General features: G+C 45.7%; 1 protein-coding gene across 2 annotated transcripts in view; it reads right to left on the bottom strand.

Moving 5' to 3' along the window:
- LOC137413570 (angiopoietin-2) overlaps positions 1–20,617 on the bottom strand; it is a 105,054-nt gene that overhangs the window by 28,322 nt on the left and 56,115 nt on the right. For both annotated transcript variants that reach the window (XM_078767344.1, XM_078767343.1), the window contains exons 2-3: positions 10,948–11,082; positions 8,101–8,222 (exon numbers count right to left, since the gene is read on the bottom strand). In XM_078767344.1, the coding sequence (XP_078623470.1) occupies positions 8,101–8,222; positions 10,948–11,082 (257 nt within the window). The remainder of the gene's footprint in view (positions 1–8,100; positions 8,223–10,947; positions 11,083–20,617) is intronic.

Below are 20,617 nucleotides of genomic sequence, written 5' to 3'. Positions count from 1 at the left end.
TGTCGATGTACGTGTGTGTGTATATGTGTGTGGGTGTATATGTGTGTGGGTGTATATGTGTGTGTGTGTGTGTGTGTGTGTATATGTAAACATGGGCGGGTGTGTGTGTAAAGTGTGAGGAGGTATTGGAGAGGAAAATGCAGAGATTTTTTTTTTTAAATCGCGCCATGATGATAAACGAAAATACACCGCCTAAAATAACAGTCGACATATATTTAAAATTCGTCACACACATCCATGCCCGTGGGATTCCCACGGGTGGGAATCCCACGGGCATGGATGTGTGTGACATTCCCACGGGCATGGATGTGTGTGACATTTCGACATATTGAGTTAGATGCTGCGCCTGCACATTCAGTTATATAAAATGGTTACTGGCAATTGATCACATCCACAAATGATGTAATCCACACAATTTATGTACTTTACATAACGTTAATAGGAATACATGCCCGTGTAGATGGGAATGACATATAATTCACCGAAAACGTTGAAGCAACCGCATAATATTACGGTGATGTTTAACTCTGAGTGAGAATAGTTCTAAATTTTAAAACCTTTCTTCTGATATTTGTGATTTATTTCAAACAAACTGTATTTCCCATCTACACGGGCATGTATTCCTATTAACGTTATGTAAAGTACATAAATTGTGTGGATTACATCATTTGTGGATGTGATCAATTGCCAGTAACCATTTTATATAACTGAATGTGCAGGTGCAGCATCTAACTCAATATGTCGAAATGTCACACACATCCATGCCCGTGGGATTCCCACGGGTGACCCCGCTAGTCTTACTATAATTCATTAAATGTCCGTCTGTCCGTTCGAAGGTACCGCAAAAACGGCTCAACCGATCGCAACGATATTTTGGGTGGGTATTCCTGGGACCCCTTGGAGTAAAATAGGCTACATTGTTTTTCCAATTTTTCCAAGTTTTCCAATTGTCCAATTTTCCAGTTTTTCCAAACACGATTGAATAATATTTCCCGATATGAACAGTGATGTGGCTTTTATTGAAATTCTACAAATACTGTTTAGATTTTGATGAGAATTATGAACCTGCCGCGAATCAGATGACGGCAAAGCACGGGTTTGATAATATCCAAATGCAACCGTCATTCAATCGTAATGTTAAATCGTTAAATGTTAATCATGTTAATCGTTTTGTTAAAGTATCAATTGATGATTGGAATTGAGTGAATACAATTACGATTTTGAATTCGCAATTGTTTTCACCCAACCGTACGGAACTTCACATCAGGATTTAAATATTTGTTTATGTCACGAATGTTGTTAAAAGTTTATTTTTTAGATTAATGTTATTTAATTTGTGATTGGAGTTATGCTGTTTGGAATGAAAAAAGAGATATCGAGTTCAAGTGAATGATGAAATGCCGTGACGGTTTCTACTTTCTAAACTTTAAATTCGCGGATCGCCATATGCAGATTCGCCATTGACTGGGAATGGAACAAACGTACCCGTTTGTTTGCCAACGTGTATGTTTTTCATGGAAGTCCTTCACGAACTTGCTGTCCATGTCTGACGTGCGACTGAAGGTGCTACAGGAATGTGGAATTTATTGGTTTCATGCTTTAGCATTCGCCGTTTCTGCATTGTCTGTTTGCTTCTGGCCTCCCACCCGTGCGCAACACGGGTATCTCACTAGTAGAGAAAATAAAAGGATTAACTGGAATAAAGCAATGGAGCTTCCGCTTCCGGTCCGGTCTGGAGAGGACGCTGGCGTTACTTGTTCGCCGCTTCTCCGACTGGGCAATTGTACATAGTTTGCTTTTCTGGTGGTCGTGGCGGATTTTTGACCGTTGGGTCTGCCCTCTGCTCGGTCCCGGCTCTGCTCCTGGCTTCGCCTGCCCGGCTCCTCCACTGTTTCCTCAGGCCCGCTCCCGTTGTTTGCGGCGGTGGCTGTTTGCCGCTGTGGTCTTGATTAGCGGCTGCAGTCGTTTGCGGCTGCGTTTGCCGCTTTGCCTCCTCGACCTTGGCCTCGTACTCGTCCCTTCGCTCCTGCCTGGCATGGCTCTGAGGTACTCCGCCGCAAGGCTTCTTCTGCTCAATACCCGCTCCACCCCATCATGCATCTCTGCCATCAAATCAAATGGACTCCTCCGACGACCCAGGTACATTCACCGTGGCTCCGGTCGTAAGTTTGTTTATTTGCAATCAGGTCACTCCATCCCCGTCCTCTGGTCGGCTCAGCGCACTCTCACTCTTCGTCCCAGCGCACCTGGTCACAGCAACGCACACGATCGCACCTCCTGCCTACGAACCCTGGCTAAATCACCTGAATTCATCCCTGCTGTTCAAAACAACATCAAGCTCACCCTGTTCAACACCCGGTCCCTCAACAACAAATGCCTCATCCTGAACGAATACATCCTGGATAACAAACTGGACTTTCTCTGTCTCACCGAAACCTGGCAACAACCTCTGGACTACTACACACTTAACCTCACCACACCCAATGGATATTCCTATGTCAATAAACCACGCTCGGAGGGCCGAGGTGGTGGAATTGCCGTTATCCACCGTCAAGACATCAAGACCAACCTCATCTCCATCTCATCTGCTCCATCATTTGAACACCTGGCTTTAAAACTCTCTGGTCGCACGCAGTCAGTCATGGCTGTCGTCTACCGCCCTCCCAAACCACACCCATCATTCCTGTCTGACCTCTCCTACTTTCTGACCCAGCTATGTTCCCTCTCCCCCTCAATCCTCCTCCTTGGTGATTTCAATATCCACATGGACTCCACTGACTCCACAATAACCACTGACTTCACTGATTTACTCACCTGCTTTAACCTCACTCAACATGTCGACTTTCCTACCCATATCCGTGGTCACATTTTGGACCTTGTCTGCTCCACTGGATTAAATTTGCACCATCTCTATGGCTCCGACCTCACCCTCTCTGACCACTTAGCCATCACTCTGACCATCAACATCCCCGCCCCAACACCAAGGCATTATCGCACAATCAACTTCCGTAAGCTAAACGCTCTTTCACCTACCTCATTCTCATCCACCCTCTCTGAAAAAATGTCCACTTCTCCCTTCATTGACCTCCACACCCCTTCCGACCTCACTGACTACTACAACCACACTCTCTCCTCCTGCCTTGACCAGCTTGCGCCTGTAAAAACCAAAACAGTTTCTTTCACCCATTCTGCTCCCTGGTTTACCCCTGAACTCCACCTGATGAAAATTCGTGCTCGCCAACTTGAAAGACTCCGCAATAAAACGGGTCTCACAGTTCACTCCCAAGCCTACAAGGACCACCTACAACACTACAAAGATGCCCTCTCCCGCACCCGCTCTGCCTACTACTCTCAAATTATCCACTCTGGCTCCGGAAACCCAAAAGCACTCTTCTCGACAATAAACAAACTCCTCCGCCCCCTGAACACCACCACCCAGTCATTCACAGTAGACAACTGCATCTCCTTCCTCTCTTTCTTCCAACGCAAAATTGACAACATCCACAACAGCTTGACCACCGCCGCACCCGCTCCCCCTCCAACCACCTGCCCCCCCTTGTCCTGCCATCCCCTGTCTCGGTTCTCCCCAATCTCCCCTACTGACCTCTCTGAACTCCTCATAGGAATGAAAACTGCCACCTGCACTCTTGACCCCATCCCCTCCAGCTTTGTCAAAGCCTCCCTCCCTGCTCTCTCTCCACTTATCATTGCAACAATAAACTCCTCCCTGTCTACAGGCATCGTCCCACCTTCCCTCAAAATTGCTGCTGTTACCCCCATTCTAAAAAAACCTGGTCTAAACCCTGACACCCTAAACAACTTCAGACCCATCTCCAACCTACCCTTTCTGTCAAAAGTTTTGGAACGCGCTGTAGCCACTCAACTCAAACATCATCTCTCTGCCAATAACCTGTATGAAACATTCCAATCCGGATTCCGGTCCAACCACAGTACTGAAACTGCTCTCCTCAAAATCACCAACGACCTTCTCCTCTCCTCTGACGCTGGCAACCTCAACATTCTCGTCCTCCTCGACCTCAGCGCTGCCTTTGACACCATCGATCACACTATCCTCCTCACCCGACTTGAATCCACCTTTAACGTTACCGGCACTGCCCTCTCTTGGATTAAATCATACCTCTCTGACAGACGCCAGTTCATCTCCATCAATAACTGCAAATCCCCCACTGCTCCCCTCCCCCAAGGTGTCCCCCAAGGTTCAGTTCTTGGCCCCCTCCTCTTCATCCTTTACCTGTCCCCGCTCGGTCACTTAATCCGCCGTCATGGTCTCCAATTCCACTGCTTCGCCGATGACATCCAGCTTTTCATCTCCACCAAGTCCGTCTCCACCGACACCCACTCTATCCTGACAAACTGCATCACTGAAATATAATCCTGGCTTCAAATCAACTTCCTCAAGCTTAACTGTGATAAATCTGAAATAATCATCATTGGCCCAAAAACGCTCACAAAATCCACCCATAACTTTGCCCTCAACATCGACGGTATCCCAGTATCCACCTCCCCTCACATCCGGAATCTTGGCGTCATCTTTGACCAAACCCTTTCCTTCGACAAATACACAAAACAGATCACAAAGTCAGCCTTCTTTCACCTGAAAAACATTGCCCGTCTCCGCTCATCCCTCTCCTCCACGGCTGCAGAAACCCTCATCCACGCCTTCATCACCTCCCGTCTGGACTACTGCAATAGCCTCCTCTATGGTTCACCCTCAAAAATCACCAATAAACTCCAATACATTCAGAACTCCGCTGCCCGTCTACTCACCCATTCCCGGACCCGTGACCAGATCACCCCCGTCCTTTACAAGCTTCACTGGCTCCCCATCCCCCAGAGAATCCAGTACAAAATCCTCCTCTTGACATACAAAGCCCTCCATAACCTGGCCCCATCCTACCTGGCTGACCTCCTCTCCAGACACACTCCCACCCGCAACCTCCGCTCTGCTGGTACCAACCTCCTGACCCCCTCCATCCGGACCAAATTCAGATCCTGGGGGGACAGGGCCTTCTCCATCGCTGCTCCCACCCTCTGGAACTCACTACCTCACACCATCAGAGACTCCTCCTCACTCACCACATTCAAAACATCACTAAAGACCCACCTGTTCAACACTGCATTCAACATTCAACCCACAGCATTTAACCCCTGACTATCTCTTCTCCTTCTCCCTCCTTTTGCTTTAAATATTTCCCTATTGATTCTTGTCTTTTTTGCAATTGTTGTTTTCATGTATTGTTATGCATTTATGTTTTCCACTCTGTCAAAGCGCCTTTGGGCTTCTGGAAAAGCGCTATACAAAATAAATGAATTATTAATTATTATTATTATTACACTGATGGGACTGAATGAATGGATGAGAGAACAAATTGATAAACACAAAGTACCAAACACACAAATGGCTTTATGGTTGGAGGATGTAGAGAAACATGTGAAAAGGAGAATTATTGATTTGAAAAGAAAAGTTTGAATCAATAATCCGAAGGTTATTTTAAACAATCCAGAGACACGTGATTGCTTAAGGCAGCTTCAAACACAATATGTTATTGTTCCAATTGACAAAGCAAATAATAATATTGCATTTGTATGTAAAACATTCGACATTCAAACACTTTTGGAAGAATTGGGCTTAGACACGGGAATTTCAAAAGCTACAAAATAAGTAATGATAACAAAACAGACTTGATACAACACCATACAAATCACTCAAAGCACACAAACATCACCAATAAAACATAAGAAAAGAAACACTTAATGAGACGAATCCAGATAAAATGGAAAGCAGTTCGAGATGCCATTCTAGGTAAGACAAACCTGATGAACTCAATAGGATTTGATTGGACAGCATTCATCTACGTTACCTGTTCATTCGTGTTTGGTAGAATAACAATCGTACATTTGGTTTGGTGCTCTCCGTTTGGTTTCAATCGGGGGGTTTTAATCTCATACTGAAATGTAGTCTCGTGAAATAGCAAAACGACACAATGAAATGGGTTTACAGACTGACAGAGGATAACAAGTGAACAAAATCACACAGCCACATCTCAAATGGGTAGTTAAGTGGTACGCATGGAAGGGAGAAGAACAAAAACTAGAAAGCATCTCAAAATGCAGAGCCCATCCACGTCCGTATTCCGACACTTTCTTCATATTGTTCTTCTTCCGTAAACATGACAAAAACAGTTAAAACTAGAATGGCACTCAGTAGAGAGCATACCTCCGCCTGGTTGGCCATATCACTCAATGGTGAAGAAGCACATAAAAAATTAAACAATTCTCATATCCGAATCTATATTCAGATATTCACCAAAATCCAATCGAATTGTCCTTGTCAGACACCCAACAGGTCCACCAAGTTTCGTCTAAGTCCATTCACAACTTTTTGAGATATCCTGCTATGTATTGTGTTTGGCCCTATCTCCCAATGGTGAAGAATCACTTAAAAAATTATAGTAGCCGGATCAGAATCTGGATCTGGATCTTCACCAAAATCTAATCATTTCGTCTTTGTTACATCATACGTCATACGTTACATCTCTGCCAAATTTCGTCCGAATACGTCCACAACGTTTTGAGATATTTTGTTCACAAACAAATGGACAAATAGACAGACAGACAGGGGTGAAAACGTAACCTCCATCCACCTTTGGTGGCGGAGGTAAAAACAAAAACAAAATGAAAGTTAATGATTTATTGCAGCCTTGACATTTGAGCTTTTGATCTAAAAAAGCAATTAGCTTGTAGCTTTTGATCGGTGAACCAATTCAGTGACCCAATATGCAAATTCATAAAATTTCAGGTCAATCGCGTGAAAATTGGCAATTTTATGTGACGCTGACATTTGACCTTTTGACCAAATTATTAATTTACCTTCTCCATATTTTCACAATAATGCTTTGTTGAAAATTTGATGACAAAACTCAAATGGTAAATTTAAATTTCAGGTCAATTGGATGAAAATTGATGATTTTAGGTGACGCTGACTTTTGACCTTTTGACCTTTTGTCAAAATTATTAGTTTTTCTTCTCCATATTCTCTTAATAAAACTTCGTTGAAAATTTGATGACAAAACTCATAATGGTAAAAAAGTTACTGCCCGGACAGACACACGGACAGACACACACACACAGTGGCGTAGTGATGGTTTGTGGCGTTCGGGGCAAAGGTCAAAAATAGCACCCCCTGCAGGCACTGACATAGTCAGAAATTCCTATTGAGGGGGCCATATGAAAGAGCTCTAAACTTCCCCAGTGGGCTCAGCAGCAGAGCCCTGGAACCTGTTAAAAATTAGAATAGATTTAGATACGATCTCCTGAGATCTATAGCTGATGTTATGATCAGTTATGATGTTATGATCAGCTGTAGATCATAACTCATGAAGAGTTATGATCTAGAGCTGATGAGACAGAGCAGCAGAGGAAGGCAAGGAAGTTAAAGAACTCACTTGACAGGTGATCTTGTCTATCGCTGATTGGGACATAACACCTGAGATATCTAGATTTGATCGACGTAATTACATAACAAACGTCCAACAGTTACACCCCTCCATCCCTTGGGCCAATGGGTGATCTCCATGTTACAGAGTGCACATATTAAACCTCATTATACAAGATAATAGATCTATGCAGAAGGCAGCAACACCATAACACCGATTTATTTACTGTGTGAGGTGATAGAAATAGGAATTCGGAAAAAAGTGAATCCGGATGGAAAGGAGTTTGTAAACATCGACATGACACAATGACACATAGCACGGAGTTTAAACTGTAAAACTGGCAATGAGTAAAAAACGTGGTTCTGAAAGTTGCTTCTCGTGATCTCACGAGTTCGTTGTATTATAATTTATATGCAATACAATCAAATGGAGCATGACTTCGTTTTTTTGAGGGTGTCATTTGGCACCCCACCCTCTTCGTGCCTGGTGCAGTTTAAGTTTAAAGTTTAAGTTTAAGGTCAAAATGGAAAATTCGAGAAACTTTTAATCAAACATCGTACACAGTTTAAGTTTAAAAGGAAAGGATAAAGTAGAATGTGACAGTGACTCGAGGCTATAGAGGGCCGACGTGCGAGGACCTCACCTGCTCTGGTCTTGAAGTTCACGCATTTCCTGCATGTGTTGGTTTAACTGCCACTCCAACCTGTCCATGGACAGGGACTTCTCCAAAAGCAGCAACTCCAGCCAGTCAGTCTGATTGAGGAGCTGTCGGGACATTCAGGGTCAGCTTCAGGACAATGTGTAAAGCAGGTTCCAGCTCAAGGTAAAACACCTGTAAACAGACCTGCAGGTTATGACGTTTCAGTTGAGATCATAAAGTTCCATTCTTGTGTTTGTTCAGCCCTGACACGAGTTCATCTACAACTCAAAACATGAGAAAGTTGTTTGCTGTGCTCTTGTGCAATCACGGAGCATCCAATGCAAGCGTGGATTTAGTCCTGCATAGGAGTGGCGACCCATCCAGGATTGTAACATGAGACAGGAAACTGCTTTAGCAGACCTGACGTTGCGGACCAAGTATGGTGCACAGACAGACGGACAGACATTTCTGCCAGACTCTATTGCGTAACGGTTAGAGTGTCTGTTCTGACCTTGGGAGGTCGACGGTTCTGGGAGGAAACACCCAGAAAACTGAGATGTACCATACCAAAGACTTGTTACAAATGCTGCTTCCTTGCTTTATGCTCAACATTTAAGGATACAGCACAGACAAACAAAAGGGCAACCATATTGCAGAAGCTTTGATGGACCCAATGAACTCCTACTGTGTTGACGTTCCCTGGGTGGCAACATATATTACGACACTTCAGAGCAAGTGAATTTGCCAATTCTAATGTAGCGACGTGGCCATGACAACACCCTGCCTGCATGGTGCTGCTCGGTGACAGCATGAGGAGGGTGAGTTTTTCCACACGTATAACGTATGGACATGTTTGAATATTGGACACAGCACAACAGAGACTAACTGCGCAGACAAACTAACACGTCCAGCAGGAGATAAGACTCGTCTCTACTGCATAATCCAGTTCAGGGCCTATTATATAACAGATGGTTGGGGTGATCCGCACGTTGAATGGAAAAGGACTTGTGTGAGACCTATTAAGGGAGTACAAATCACATTTGGTCGGGTTTTATCAGTGTGAGGTGACAGCTTCACCCACAGCTACTCCATCCTGTCCGAGTAGCAAGCTGATAATCCTAACAAGCCACTTACAGCATTAACTTTCACCCTGTATATTTAGAACTTTTTAACAAACTCCTTTGCAGGCCTAACCGACAGCAGTATAGTGTGTGCGAAGTTTGTTTGAGAATATTAACCGGGGGCAAAATACGTGTAGGACATTTACAAACTTAAACATAATCTCCTATAAGAAAAGTTATACATGGCGGCTTATATGATGGCAACCACTTTGTGTTGGCTGTTTTCAATTTCAAAATACACACACGTGGCGGTGGCCAAGCAATGAAAGGTCTCTTTCCAACTGTACTGGGAGTTCACCATGCTCTTTGGGTCCACACACCAACAAGGACTTACTGGGATTTCACCCTACTTTCTTGCTCTACACACCACAATGGACTGTACTACGAGCTCCCACCCAACTCTCTGGGTCCACACACTCACACAGACTGTACTGGGAGCTCATCCTGGTCTTTGGGTCCACATACTCACACTGACTGTACTGGAGCACACCCTGCTCTTTGGGTCCACACACTCGCACGGACTGTACTGGGAACTTACGCTGCTCCCTCGGCTTACACATCAACATGGACTGTACTACGAGCTCCCACCCAACTCTTTGGGTCCACACATTTACACAGACTACTGGGAGCTCATCATGCTCTTTGGGTCTACACACCAGCATGGACTGCACTGGAACCTCATCCAACTCTCTGGGTTCACACCAATTTGGACTCCACCGGGGCTCACCCTGCTCTCTGGGTCCACACACCAGCATGGACTGTACTGGAACCTCATCCAACTCTCTGGGTTCACACCCATTTGGACTACACTGGGGGTTCACCCTGCTCTCCGGCTCACGCACCCACAAGAAGCAATGTATGTTTTGGCCATAATTCAAAGCAATGGTTGTAAACATGGCTCGGATAAACTGCTGGAGCAGCATGTGGTGTGACCACAAATGTACCTCTGCTGTACGTGGAGTGTGCATTCATCAACGTGCATTTATAACACACCAATTACAAAGGTCATGAACTGCCAGAATAAGCAAATAACTTTTTCTCGAACAATCCGATTATTTCATTTTGTTTACAACCATCTGATGCTTTTGGAGGAGCTTGTACACAATATTGCCATTCAGGACAAAGACAAGAACATTAGTAGACATCATTGTACATGTACATGAATTACAGTGACATGAGTAGACAATGGACAGGGTACAAGGTATTTGAACTTGGGCTACCTGCACCATGAGCCAGTGAATCGGAGAATAACAGCAACAGGGCAACAGATTCAATAGAAATCAATGTTATAATTTTTGATATTATTGATTTGTTTTATTTTTATTTATGATTCATTTTTAACCCAAATATTAACCGAGTGTGCATTAAACAAGCAGAAGCCTCCAAGATCCATATGCCGTTTGTACCAGAGAGACGAGACCTGAACGAGCAGTTAGGAAATCTACGTTTGTGAGAGACGTAAGAAAGGAAATAGTCTACAAGTCTCGGCAAAGCAAAGTGATCACAGATGGAAAGCAAGAAGTAAGAGCATAGCTAAAAGCGTAAAGTTTTGGCCTCAGAGCAGAAGTGGCCGGGGTTTTGTGAACACGCGCGTAAATGGCCCAAAGATTATAAAAAGGAAAGAAAGACTGCTTTTTGACAAATTGAAGAGGTTAAAGGAGTGAGCCGTCCCATGGACATGATTTTGAAGCAGAATATCTTTCCTGCTGATTAGTCCAAGAGGGCCCACCTTTGCTTTCACATCATCGTCAAGATCATGGTGAGAGGTCCGTTGTCCGAGCCAAGTGGCGTTCGAGGATTCTTGGTTTTCATGAACGTTTTCCTCTTGGAAATCTGAGCTTTCGGTTTGTAAGAAACTCTCCAGCTGCATAATGAGAGTACAAGATATCAGTTAAATAATGCAATACTAAAATATATATACATATCTATATACAAATACATAAACAGACTAGAACGCCACTCAGTAAAGCGCATACTCCCGCCGTGGGTCAAGTTGGAATAGTACGATTTCACAAAACTTTGAGGGAGTAGTTCAGTGACAACACAAGACAGACACTGCACAGATATATATATATATAGAATATATAGAAGATAATGTAAAAAAAAAACAAGGCAATTTCACTTACATTTTCGGATTCAGCGTTCAATTCTATATAAGTGAGTGTATTTTGAGGCATGTGTGACTTCAAATAAAATTGTTAGCCAGGAAAAACGTTCGTTTCATTCCTTAGGGATACAACATGTAAAACTGGCCCAAACGTCAAAACAAAAAGCTAATGCGACCACTCATTCTTCTGCGGAAGAATCCCGTGCACATGCTGGTCACACTTACAAGTCACCTAAGTCTGTATAAGTTCATCAAATACTGACACCGCGATTGACATTCGCTGAGGTAAATGTTGATATCTCTTCTGAGGTTAAAAAAAAAAAAAAAAAGTTTTAAAGCATTATACGTATCAAACGATACATTTTATGAAACGGGGAAACCTAATACACACTTTGGTGGTTTTAAAATGACAGAATATCTCTGTATTAGAAGGAAAAAAATGAACATTGAAGATGACGCTGCTAAAAAATACACCACTCGAATGCATAACCACGAGTTTAAACTACATTTACAACAAATATGGAAATTATTTTCATATCACAATGTTAAATATAGAATATATAGAAGATAATGTTAAAAAAAAATGAGCCCCATCTTCCAATGGTAAACAATCCTTCAAAAAATTCGTGGATCCTGAATAATATCCTGAGCTTCACCAAAAACTAATGAATTCTTCCTTATCCCACGGGCAATCATCCCACCAAATTTCATCCAAATCCGTTCAGAACTTTTCCAGATATCTTGTTCACAAACACACGAACACACATTATATACACACACACACACACACACACACACACACACACACACACACACACACACACACACACACACACACACACACACACACGGACGGACACGATCGAATGCATTACTCCCTGGTGGGAGTAACAAGCGCATGTTGGGCCACCTGATCGAGATTGGGTCATTTGGCGCTTAGTAAAGCATCGATCAGATTGTCTTTAGCTAAGACAAAGTCATAAATACATCAACACGGTTGAAAATGAGGGAAACAGAGCAACAGCAGGATAGAGCGACACTTGGAGGCAAGACCCAGAAAAAGGTCTGAGCCCAAAATGGACGTTTTACAACTGGAGGAAAAAATTAACTCGCAAGGGCAACGTGGCAATGACAGGCCAATGGCCTCCCGCATTTCCTTGTTTAAGGTCATACAAGAATGTGCGACCTCTCGTTACACTCATTGAAGTGCTGCAGATGGTGGACCCTTTGTATATTAATTTCCATCCTGCACACGCAAAATAAATAGTTAAGTGAAAAAGGTTAGATTCCCGACAAAGCCTTTGAACACACAGACTCATTCCAAGCTCTTCTCCCAGCCGACGCAGCAGTGTCACCTCCAGAGCCAATGTGAGTGATGGTGATACATCACGTAACCTACAACGCTCGTCAAAATCGCTAGTATTCCACGTTTTGTTTTTACATCAATTTCAAAGATAATTGAAAGTTTCTGTGAAATTGACCATCCATCGGAGAAAATAACGCACTACAGCAAAGTGTGAGAAAATTTGCCGAAGGGGTTGGAAATGTACAAGGAACAGACTCGTATACAGCATACAGAAACATATACAGTACTGTATGTATATATTGTTATAGTCGCACCCCGTCCGGATAACTCGAGACGGGTTCGGCCAGTCGCTAAGCGAGCACTTGTCCCAGCAATGTATTTCCGCTTGTCCCAGGAACTTCTTGCCACCTCCCACCTCCAGAGCTGTGTTACCGTAATAGGAGAGTTCCTGCTATGAGCGAGTACCGGCAGTCATGTGACAGAGCTTATTAATTGACTGAGCGGAACAAAGTCGCATGACCGCGATGTCATCTAGGGCCCAATCTTTAGATCAACCGATTACCTCAGCTGCCATCTGCCATTGTCACGCCATGAGCAGGAAGAGTCCGAAGAAAAGTGAGTTTTCTACATGTAATCAAGGTAAAACACAAACATACAGGTTAATTGCAGCTCATATGTCAAGGCAATCAAACACATTCCCATTACCCCGACGCTTACACTCGTGCCCTATATAAATGTTGGATAATAAACCTCCCAGTTATTGGCACAACCAGTGGCATCAAGGTCTCTGGAGATGGACTTGTAGTCTTGAGATTGTCCATGCTTGGCTACAATCTTGTGTCTGACCTCCTCAGACAATTCTCTGGTTTTCTTTCTTTTCTCCATGCCCATTGTGGCACACACACAGTGACACAAAACAGCAGAATGACTCCTTTTCTCTAAATGACTCTCTAAATGACTCCTTTGTGTGTGTCCCTATTCAAACTGGTTGAATGAGTGACTTTTATATTGCAGGCACCTGCAACTCACCACAGGTGCATAAGGAGAATCACCTGCTTGAAATCTAATTATTTCTCACAATTTCTAAAAGGTGCCAATAATATTGTCCGGGCCATTTTAGGATTTCTGTGTGGAATAAGCTAAGATTTAGTAATTTTTTCAGCTTTTTTGTTTTGTTGCACTGCAAACCAAAGAAATACATATGTGGATACCAAAATATTTTTTAATTTCAACAATTTTCTGGAAGAAATGGTGCAATATTTCAAAAAAGTGCAAGGGTGCCAATATTTTTGGCCACGACTGTATATATATTGTAACGAATGTGGAAACGTTACAATGTGAACGTTACAAAAGGATGGTAACACCCTGTTAATGTAAATAATGGTCGCAGCCGTCCTCCTAGTTAATTCCATGAAACTTACACGCAGGTCACGATATATCTTTTAAATAGTGTATTTCCTTATTCCATGTAGGCTAAATATGTGTTTCCCACTAGATTGACTTTGCATTGTATCAAACAAAATAAGCGTAGGCCCTTCCAATTTCCCCAAACATCTCCGCTCTCCAAAGTTCCTCTCAAAAGGGGAGTTGTTTTCAATCCCGCAGGCCGCCATTGCCCATGTGCTTTGAGTCGGAGAAGAAAGGCGTGTCTCCACCTCGTCATAAGAGGGAAGGAGTGAACCAGCCCTAACAGCCAATCAGCACCGCGGTGAGCGACCCGGTAGGCGTGCCCTCGGAGCCGGCGGCTTGATTTCGCCCGAGGTGATAAAAGCGACTGTAAGGGACTGCTTTAGGAGATGACCTGGGAGGAGCAAAGAGGCGGCACCAAGAGGAGCGGTGAGATGCGAAACGCTCCAAGCCAAAGAGGAGAGGTACTCGGCAAGGAAACCAGCTTTGGAGAGACGCGCTGAAAGGAGGGAGACGGCTCCACCACAAGAAGAGGAGCAGGTGTGCCGAACCAGCGCGTGACGTCTACCACAGCGGATACGCGACGGAGGGTTTTCCCGCCAAAACCGCGAGGAATTGAGAGCTGCTGCCTCCGACTTTGCCTCCCTCTCAAGCAATCCACCTCAAGCCCTACCTGCCTGCATTATCCCCTGTGTAAGTGTGAACGTCCTGTCCTGCTCGTTGTCTTGGGGTTAAGTAAAAATGAATAGTGTAAGTTAACGATTCGCTGTGTTACTGCTTCTTCCATCCATTGCTTGTGTGTGTATAATAAAGCTGTTCTTCCTCCGTATTCTTCTTCTTCTTTTTCATTCTCTTTCGGTCGCTTTAGAGGTTTCCCGATTGAATATCTGTGAGGCGATCTGGTCAACGTCGGGTGAAATCGGGTTCTAATCGGGGAGTAACTGTTCGGACGCGGTTAAATACACCACCGCTCGGTCAATATAACATCTAAAGCCGCGTCTGTAACAATTGGTGTCGAGGAGTTGGATTCGGACCTGGGACTAAATTTGTTAGGCCCAAATTTTGGAACACCAATTGTACTATTAGAGTAACAATTGGTGTCGAGGAGGGAGATCGGACCCGAGATCGGACCCGAAGCGCGCTTAACGCGCTCAAAATTACAAGCTGCCGAAATTTATTTTGTTTTATAAAGCAAAACCCGAATTTTGAGATCGCGCCATGGACAATCAAGGCGATCGGATGTCGGTGGGAGAGATAGACAGGGTGGAATCGACCCAGGACCTCGGGGAAATGTATGTGGAGGAAAGGGAGGAGGAGAACATTGGCAATGTGGTTGAGGGGATATCAGACGCGCAAAATGGCGCCTCGCACATGGCCACGGCGACCGCGCCCGCGACCGTAGCAGCGCCGCAGGTGGATTCGAACCTTTTTATGTTGCAAATGGGGGCCCTTATGGAGAGGCTAGAAGCAAAAATGGGGGTAATGGGAAACCAAATGGGGGTAATGAGGGACGAAGCGAGGGGTACCGGTGAGGGGTTAGACAACGGGATAAAAGAGGTGAAAAATGGGTTAAAGGGGTTAGAAAATAGGATGGAGGACAAATTGCGGGAAATAGGGGAACAATCTGCCAGGGAAATCAAACAAATGGGAGAGCAGATAGAGGAGGTGAAAATCGGGGTAGAAACCAAACTGGATGCTCAGAGGGATGAATTGGGACAGATGAGGGTGGCATCTACAAAAGAGATAGAGGAAATACGACGAGGGGTAAGTGAGGAGGTTTCGGGGCTACGTGAGGAGGTAAAGCGAGGTGAGAAGCGTATGGAGAAAGAGGTGAGAAATAATACGGCTAAGTTACAAGGGGGAATAGAAGATCTGACGGAGGAGGTGGAACAGCTGACAGAGGGACAAACGAAGTTAGTGGAGCAGGTTCAAAGGAACACTGCAGTACTCGGAGGGTTAAAGGCGACACAAAAAGAAATTAAAAACGAATTAATAGCGACGCAGAGGCAATGTCAGATGGTACGGGAGGAACTGACAATGAGGGTGGACGAGGTGACAGAGATAATGGAGACAAAGGACCGGCAGGTGAGGAAGCACATAGAGACGGTCACGGTAGCCTTAGAGGACGAACTTGAGGAGACGCACCGAGAAATAAAAGAGGTTAAACAAAAATTAGAGGAAGTGGAAGAAGAGGTGAGTGAAATTAAGAAGAGACGGACAGAAACTAAGAGAGAAATCCAGGAGGAGGTAATGGAATTGGTGCAAGGTCGGTGCTCAACTCATAATGTGATGCTCACTAACCAAATAAAAAGTTTGCAGGTGGCAGAGGAGGTGCGACGACGAAGTACGGAGGTGAGTGGCAATGTATATGATGTGAGGAAAGCTTCAGTCGGCTTGGGGGTTGCTTTGGATCCGGGTGTTCGTGAAAGGCCGTTGGTGAAGTGTGCGACAGGTCTGGTGTGCAAAAAAAGAGGTGTGCGAGAATGTCCGACCATGGGGTGTGTGAGGAAAAAGTGCACGCCAAGGAGTGAGTGTGCCGTCAAGAGTGAGTTGGTCGAAGCGCGTGTGCGAGGGGGTACATGGAAGCGCGGTGTGGTGAGTGTTACGGAGGAAGTAACGAAAAAGTGTGCGCGAGAGAGGTGTGTAACGGACGGGTGCATGAGGAAAGAGTGCGCTGTCAAGAGGAAGGGTGAGTGCGTTGTCAAGAGTGGAGGTGAGAGTAGTGAGAGTGAAACGGAGCGTGAGTTGGTTGTGACAGGTGAGCGAGGATGTACACCTGGAATGGAAGGATGCACACCTGGAATGGTAGAGCGTGTGTGGGGATGCACACTTGAGTTGGTCGTGAGGCACGCGGTTGGGTGTGCGGGTGAGAGCACACCTGTGATTGTCACAAAGGAGGTGACTGAGAAAGGGGCGCGAAGAGGTGTGTTGGTGAGGTGTGCGAGCGACGAATGTGTGCCAAGGTGTTCGGTGGTCAGGTGTGTGACCAAGTCGGTGAGCGGAATGAGTGTACCGAGGTGTGTAAGGAAAGGTACGAGGAGAATGGGAACAGCTGCATGTATGAGCAAGAAAGGGGTAGCGTATGCTTGTAAGAATCCAGGTGAAGCGTCGACGGTAACCGGGTTAGAGGTTAGAACGACTTATAGCCGAATCGGGCCCTCGGTGCGCGTCGGGCAGCTTCGCGTGCCGCGAGGACCAGCGGGGATCCGAACCACGGCGGTTTCGAAAGAACCGCCGTACGCGATCCACGCTGTGCCTCGCTTGGAACGGCCGCGTCCGGGCTCCACTAGGCGGAGCGGGCAGCTGGATAGGAAGGGTCGTCATGGCGACCACGTTTTGTTGAGACGTGCCGGCAGGTCGAGATCGGGACATTGGATGGCTCCACGCCGAGGTGGTGCGTGGGATCTCGGCCCGGGTAAGCCCCCGCCCCTGCCCCGAATGCGGGACGCATCCAGCCGCCGGCACAAAAGAATCCGCGTTCATTGCTCGGCTGTACGAAGCCGGGCTGTAGACGTGAATTGGCGCACCGAGAGGATGTAATAAGTAGACGGGTGATGGTGATAGTGATAGTGATTTAAAACGAAATTTAGAAAAGTGAGTAGAATTGGCAGTAAATGGAAAATTTTTGAATTGGTTGGAATCTGGACGAACAAAATTGATAGTGAGAGACCCCCGATGTGGTGGGATGGCAAATCCACCATCCCTCACAGTGGGGGCAAATGCGCAATAGTTTATGGGGTGGCTATGACAACCGAGCCAGGGAGGGCTTGGATAATTGTAGGGATCTAGCGAAGATGACATTAGGTAACGTTAAGTTTAGTTAGTGACTGATACCTGTAGTGGGGACGCAGGTAGATTAGTGTGGATTATAATGACGTGGGAGCGCAATAGTTTAAAGGGACGACTGGGAAGCGCAAGTTTCAGAGGGGAGTAGTTAGCTGAGATGATGCCGTGTGTGTGAGGATTGAACAGGTGAGAATAGAACAGGTGTGATTGCACAGGTGTGCAACTGAACAGGTGTGTGGAGCAGTGTATGAGGGAGTGGTGGTGATTGCGTGTTGTGTTGACCAAATGGTCCAGGAAGAAAGGAGGGTGCAGGTGGCACCAGGTGTGAGGGCACAGGTGTGCAACAACAGGTGTATGTGGCTGTGTGGAATAAATGGTAGTGTGGAATATCTGGAGTATTGGAATGGATGGTCGTGGAGTGAGAATGGTGGAAATTGTGGAGTGGAGTGGATGGTGCGAAGGTGTGAATGGGGGAAGAGTGGACCCCCATCACGGATACCCGGGGCGGGTAGTGTAAGTGTTAGGTAGAGGGTACAGGTAAATTGTGGTTGGATATTGGCATCTGTGGTGCGGATGCAGAATGGTATGTGGATGGGTGCATTAGTGTTGTGGAAATGGCTGGGCGTGTAGCCTGTTAGTGTGTGTAGTTGGTTTGGGCACTCCACCACTGTAAGGATGTCGGCCAGGTGAGGCCGCAGGTGGGCTCTGGGAGCCGGTAGTAGTTGTTGTGGATGGGGCCCGAGGATCCGGAGGACGGACCCGGGTAGCCCAGTGCCAGAGGGCACCGAGTGGGGTGCCAGAGCCAGGAGGGGCCTACCCCAGTTAGATGGGTTAGGGTGAGGAGCTAGGTAAGCTCGGGTGGCAACTACAGTGGTGGAGGTGTGCAGGTGGGTAGACCTGTTGGGAGAGCTAGACGTCGCAGCCCAGAAATTGTGCGAGAGCACCGGGAGATGAATCGGGGGAGTGAGACCCCAAATTGAGAGGCACCACAGTTTGGTCAATGGGAATTGGTTTTTAGAACCCATAGTGTAAGTTGGCCAATGGATTGGCAGGGAGAGACCCCGGGTAGTGTAAAGTGTGTTAAAGTCATTTAGAGGATAGTTAGGATGAAGGATCTCCTCGCACCATCTGCATCCACTCACCTGAGGTGACAGGTACTCCACACCATGCCATGTTTTGATTATTTTTTATGATGCAAATGTTTGGATTGTGAGACGCATCATGACGTGGGTGTGACATTGTGCGTAATTCCATCTCTCCCTCCTTATGAGGATTGATGATGAATTGGTGATGGCAAATTTTGAAGTAGAGGGATTGTGGAGACGAATTTGGTATAGGGGAAATATGGGGAAGACGTGACAGTAGTGACGAATTGGTAATGTGTAGATTTTGTACATATGGGGTAAGGGCAAGGGCAAGGGCAAGGGTAGGGTAGGTGACAGGGGGGTGAGGTACGGTAGGGACGAGCTTTCTCACTTCGCCCTCCGTACGCATTTCGCCTTGCATTGCCTTATTGACGTGTACCCTTGTGACCTTACCCCTCGCTCAATTGTCTTTCTTTTGTCTCCCACATGACCTGTGCGCCATTGGGTGCCGAGGGGAGCGTGCGTGAGGTGGCCATTGTGCGCCCGAGATTCCCAGAACCAGCATGCATTGCGTTGATGTACCACTTTATGGACCGCTGTTCTGCGGCCAAGTACCACTTGATGGACCCCAGGTTCTGGGGCAGGGCACCTCTGTTGGAGACCGGCCATAGTGGCCAGGGAATCTTGCTTGCGGACCTCGGTAAGGTGGCACCTATGCCAAACAGGTGGACCACCCTTAGTTGGCCCCTGAGGCCCTAAATAAAAAATGGACACAAGTTGTGCTTTTTATTATTTCCAACTAGGCCGCATGAAGCCAGAAGACGTCGGGAAGAACATCGGCCCAGCAGAGAAAGAGAAGACCACCACCAGTTGTTTTGTTGTGTTTATTATGAACCATGGTTACTGCGCACCGAGTGGTGCTTTTGGTGCTTTGTGGTGCTTTTGGTGCTTTTGGGTGCTTTGGTGGTATTGGTACTGGTGCATCGATGCAATGCGTGCTGTCTCCTCCCTCCCAACAGGAATTTCTTTGTTTTCTTGTTCCCTAAAAAGGAAAAAAAAAAAAACAGGTCCTGGGTTGCGTTGTAAATAAGAAATCACGTCATTGTAAATAATGCTCCCCACCGTAAATGTATAGTTTGAGAATAATTCCGTAATTCGGTTAGCTGTGGGCTTGAGTCTGTTAGACAGGGTGCAATGCAATAGGGGGACATACTTATTTGTGTTTTAAGATTGTCACACTCAGGGTCAGGTTAATTGTAGAGGGAATTACACCTACGTGTCACACTAAGTTAAAGTTTAGTAGGCCCGAGATTTGGGCCTGAAGAAAGGAGGGTGCAGTGTAACGAATGTGGAAACGTTACAATGTGAACGTTACAAAAGGATGGTAACACCCTGTTAATGTAAATAATGGTCGCAGCCGTCCTCCTAGTTAATTCCATGAAACTTACACGCAGGTCACGATATATCTTTTAAATAGTGTATTTCCTTATTCCATGTAGGCTAAATATGTGTTTCCCACTAGATTGACTTTGCATTGTATCAAACAAAATAAGTGTAGGCCCTTCCAATTTCCCCAAACATCTCCGCTCTCCAAAGTTCCTTTCAAAAGGGGAGTTGTTTTCAATCCCGCAGGCCGCCATTGCCCATGTGCTTTGAGTCGGAGAAGAAAGGCGTGTCTCCACCTCGTCATAAGAGGGAAGGAGTGAAC

The sequence above is a fragment of the Myxine glutinosa genome, chromosome 13 (genome assembly GCF_964187855.1).
Source record: "Myxine glutinosa chromosome 13, kmMyxGlut1.1, whole genome shotgun sequence".
Taxonomy (NCBI): Eukaryota; Metazoa; Chordata; class Myxini; order Myxiniformes; family Myxinidae; genus Myxine; species Myxine glutinosa.
This window is presented reverse-complemented; position numbering and strand designations above follow the sequence as displayed.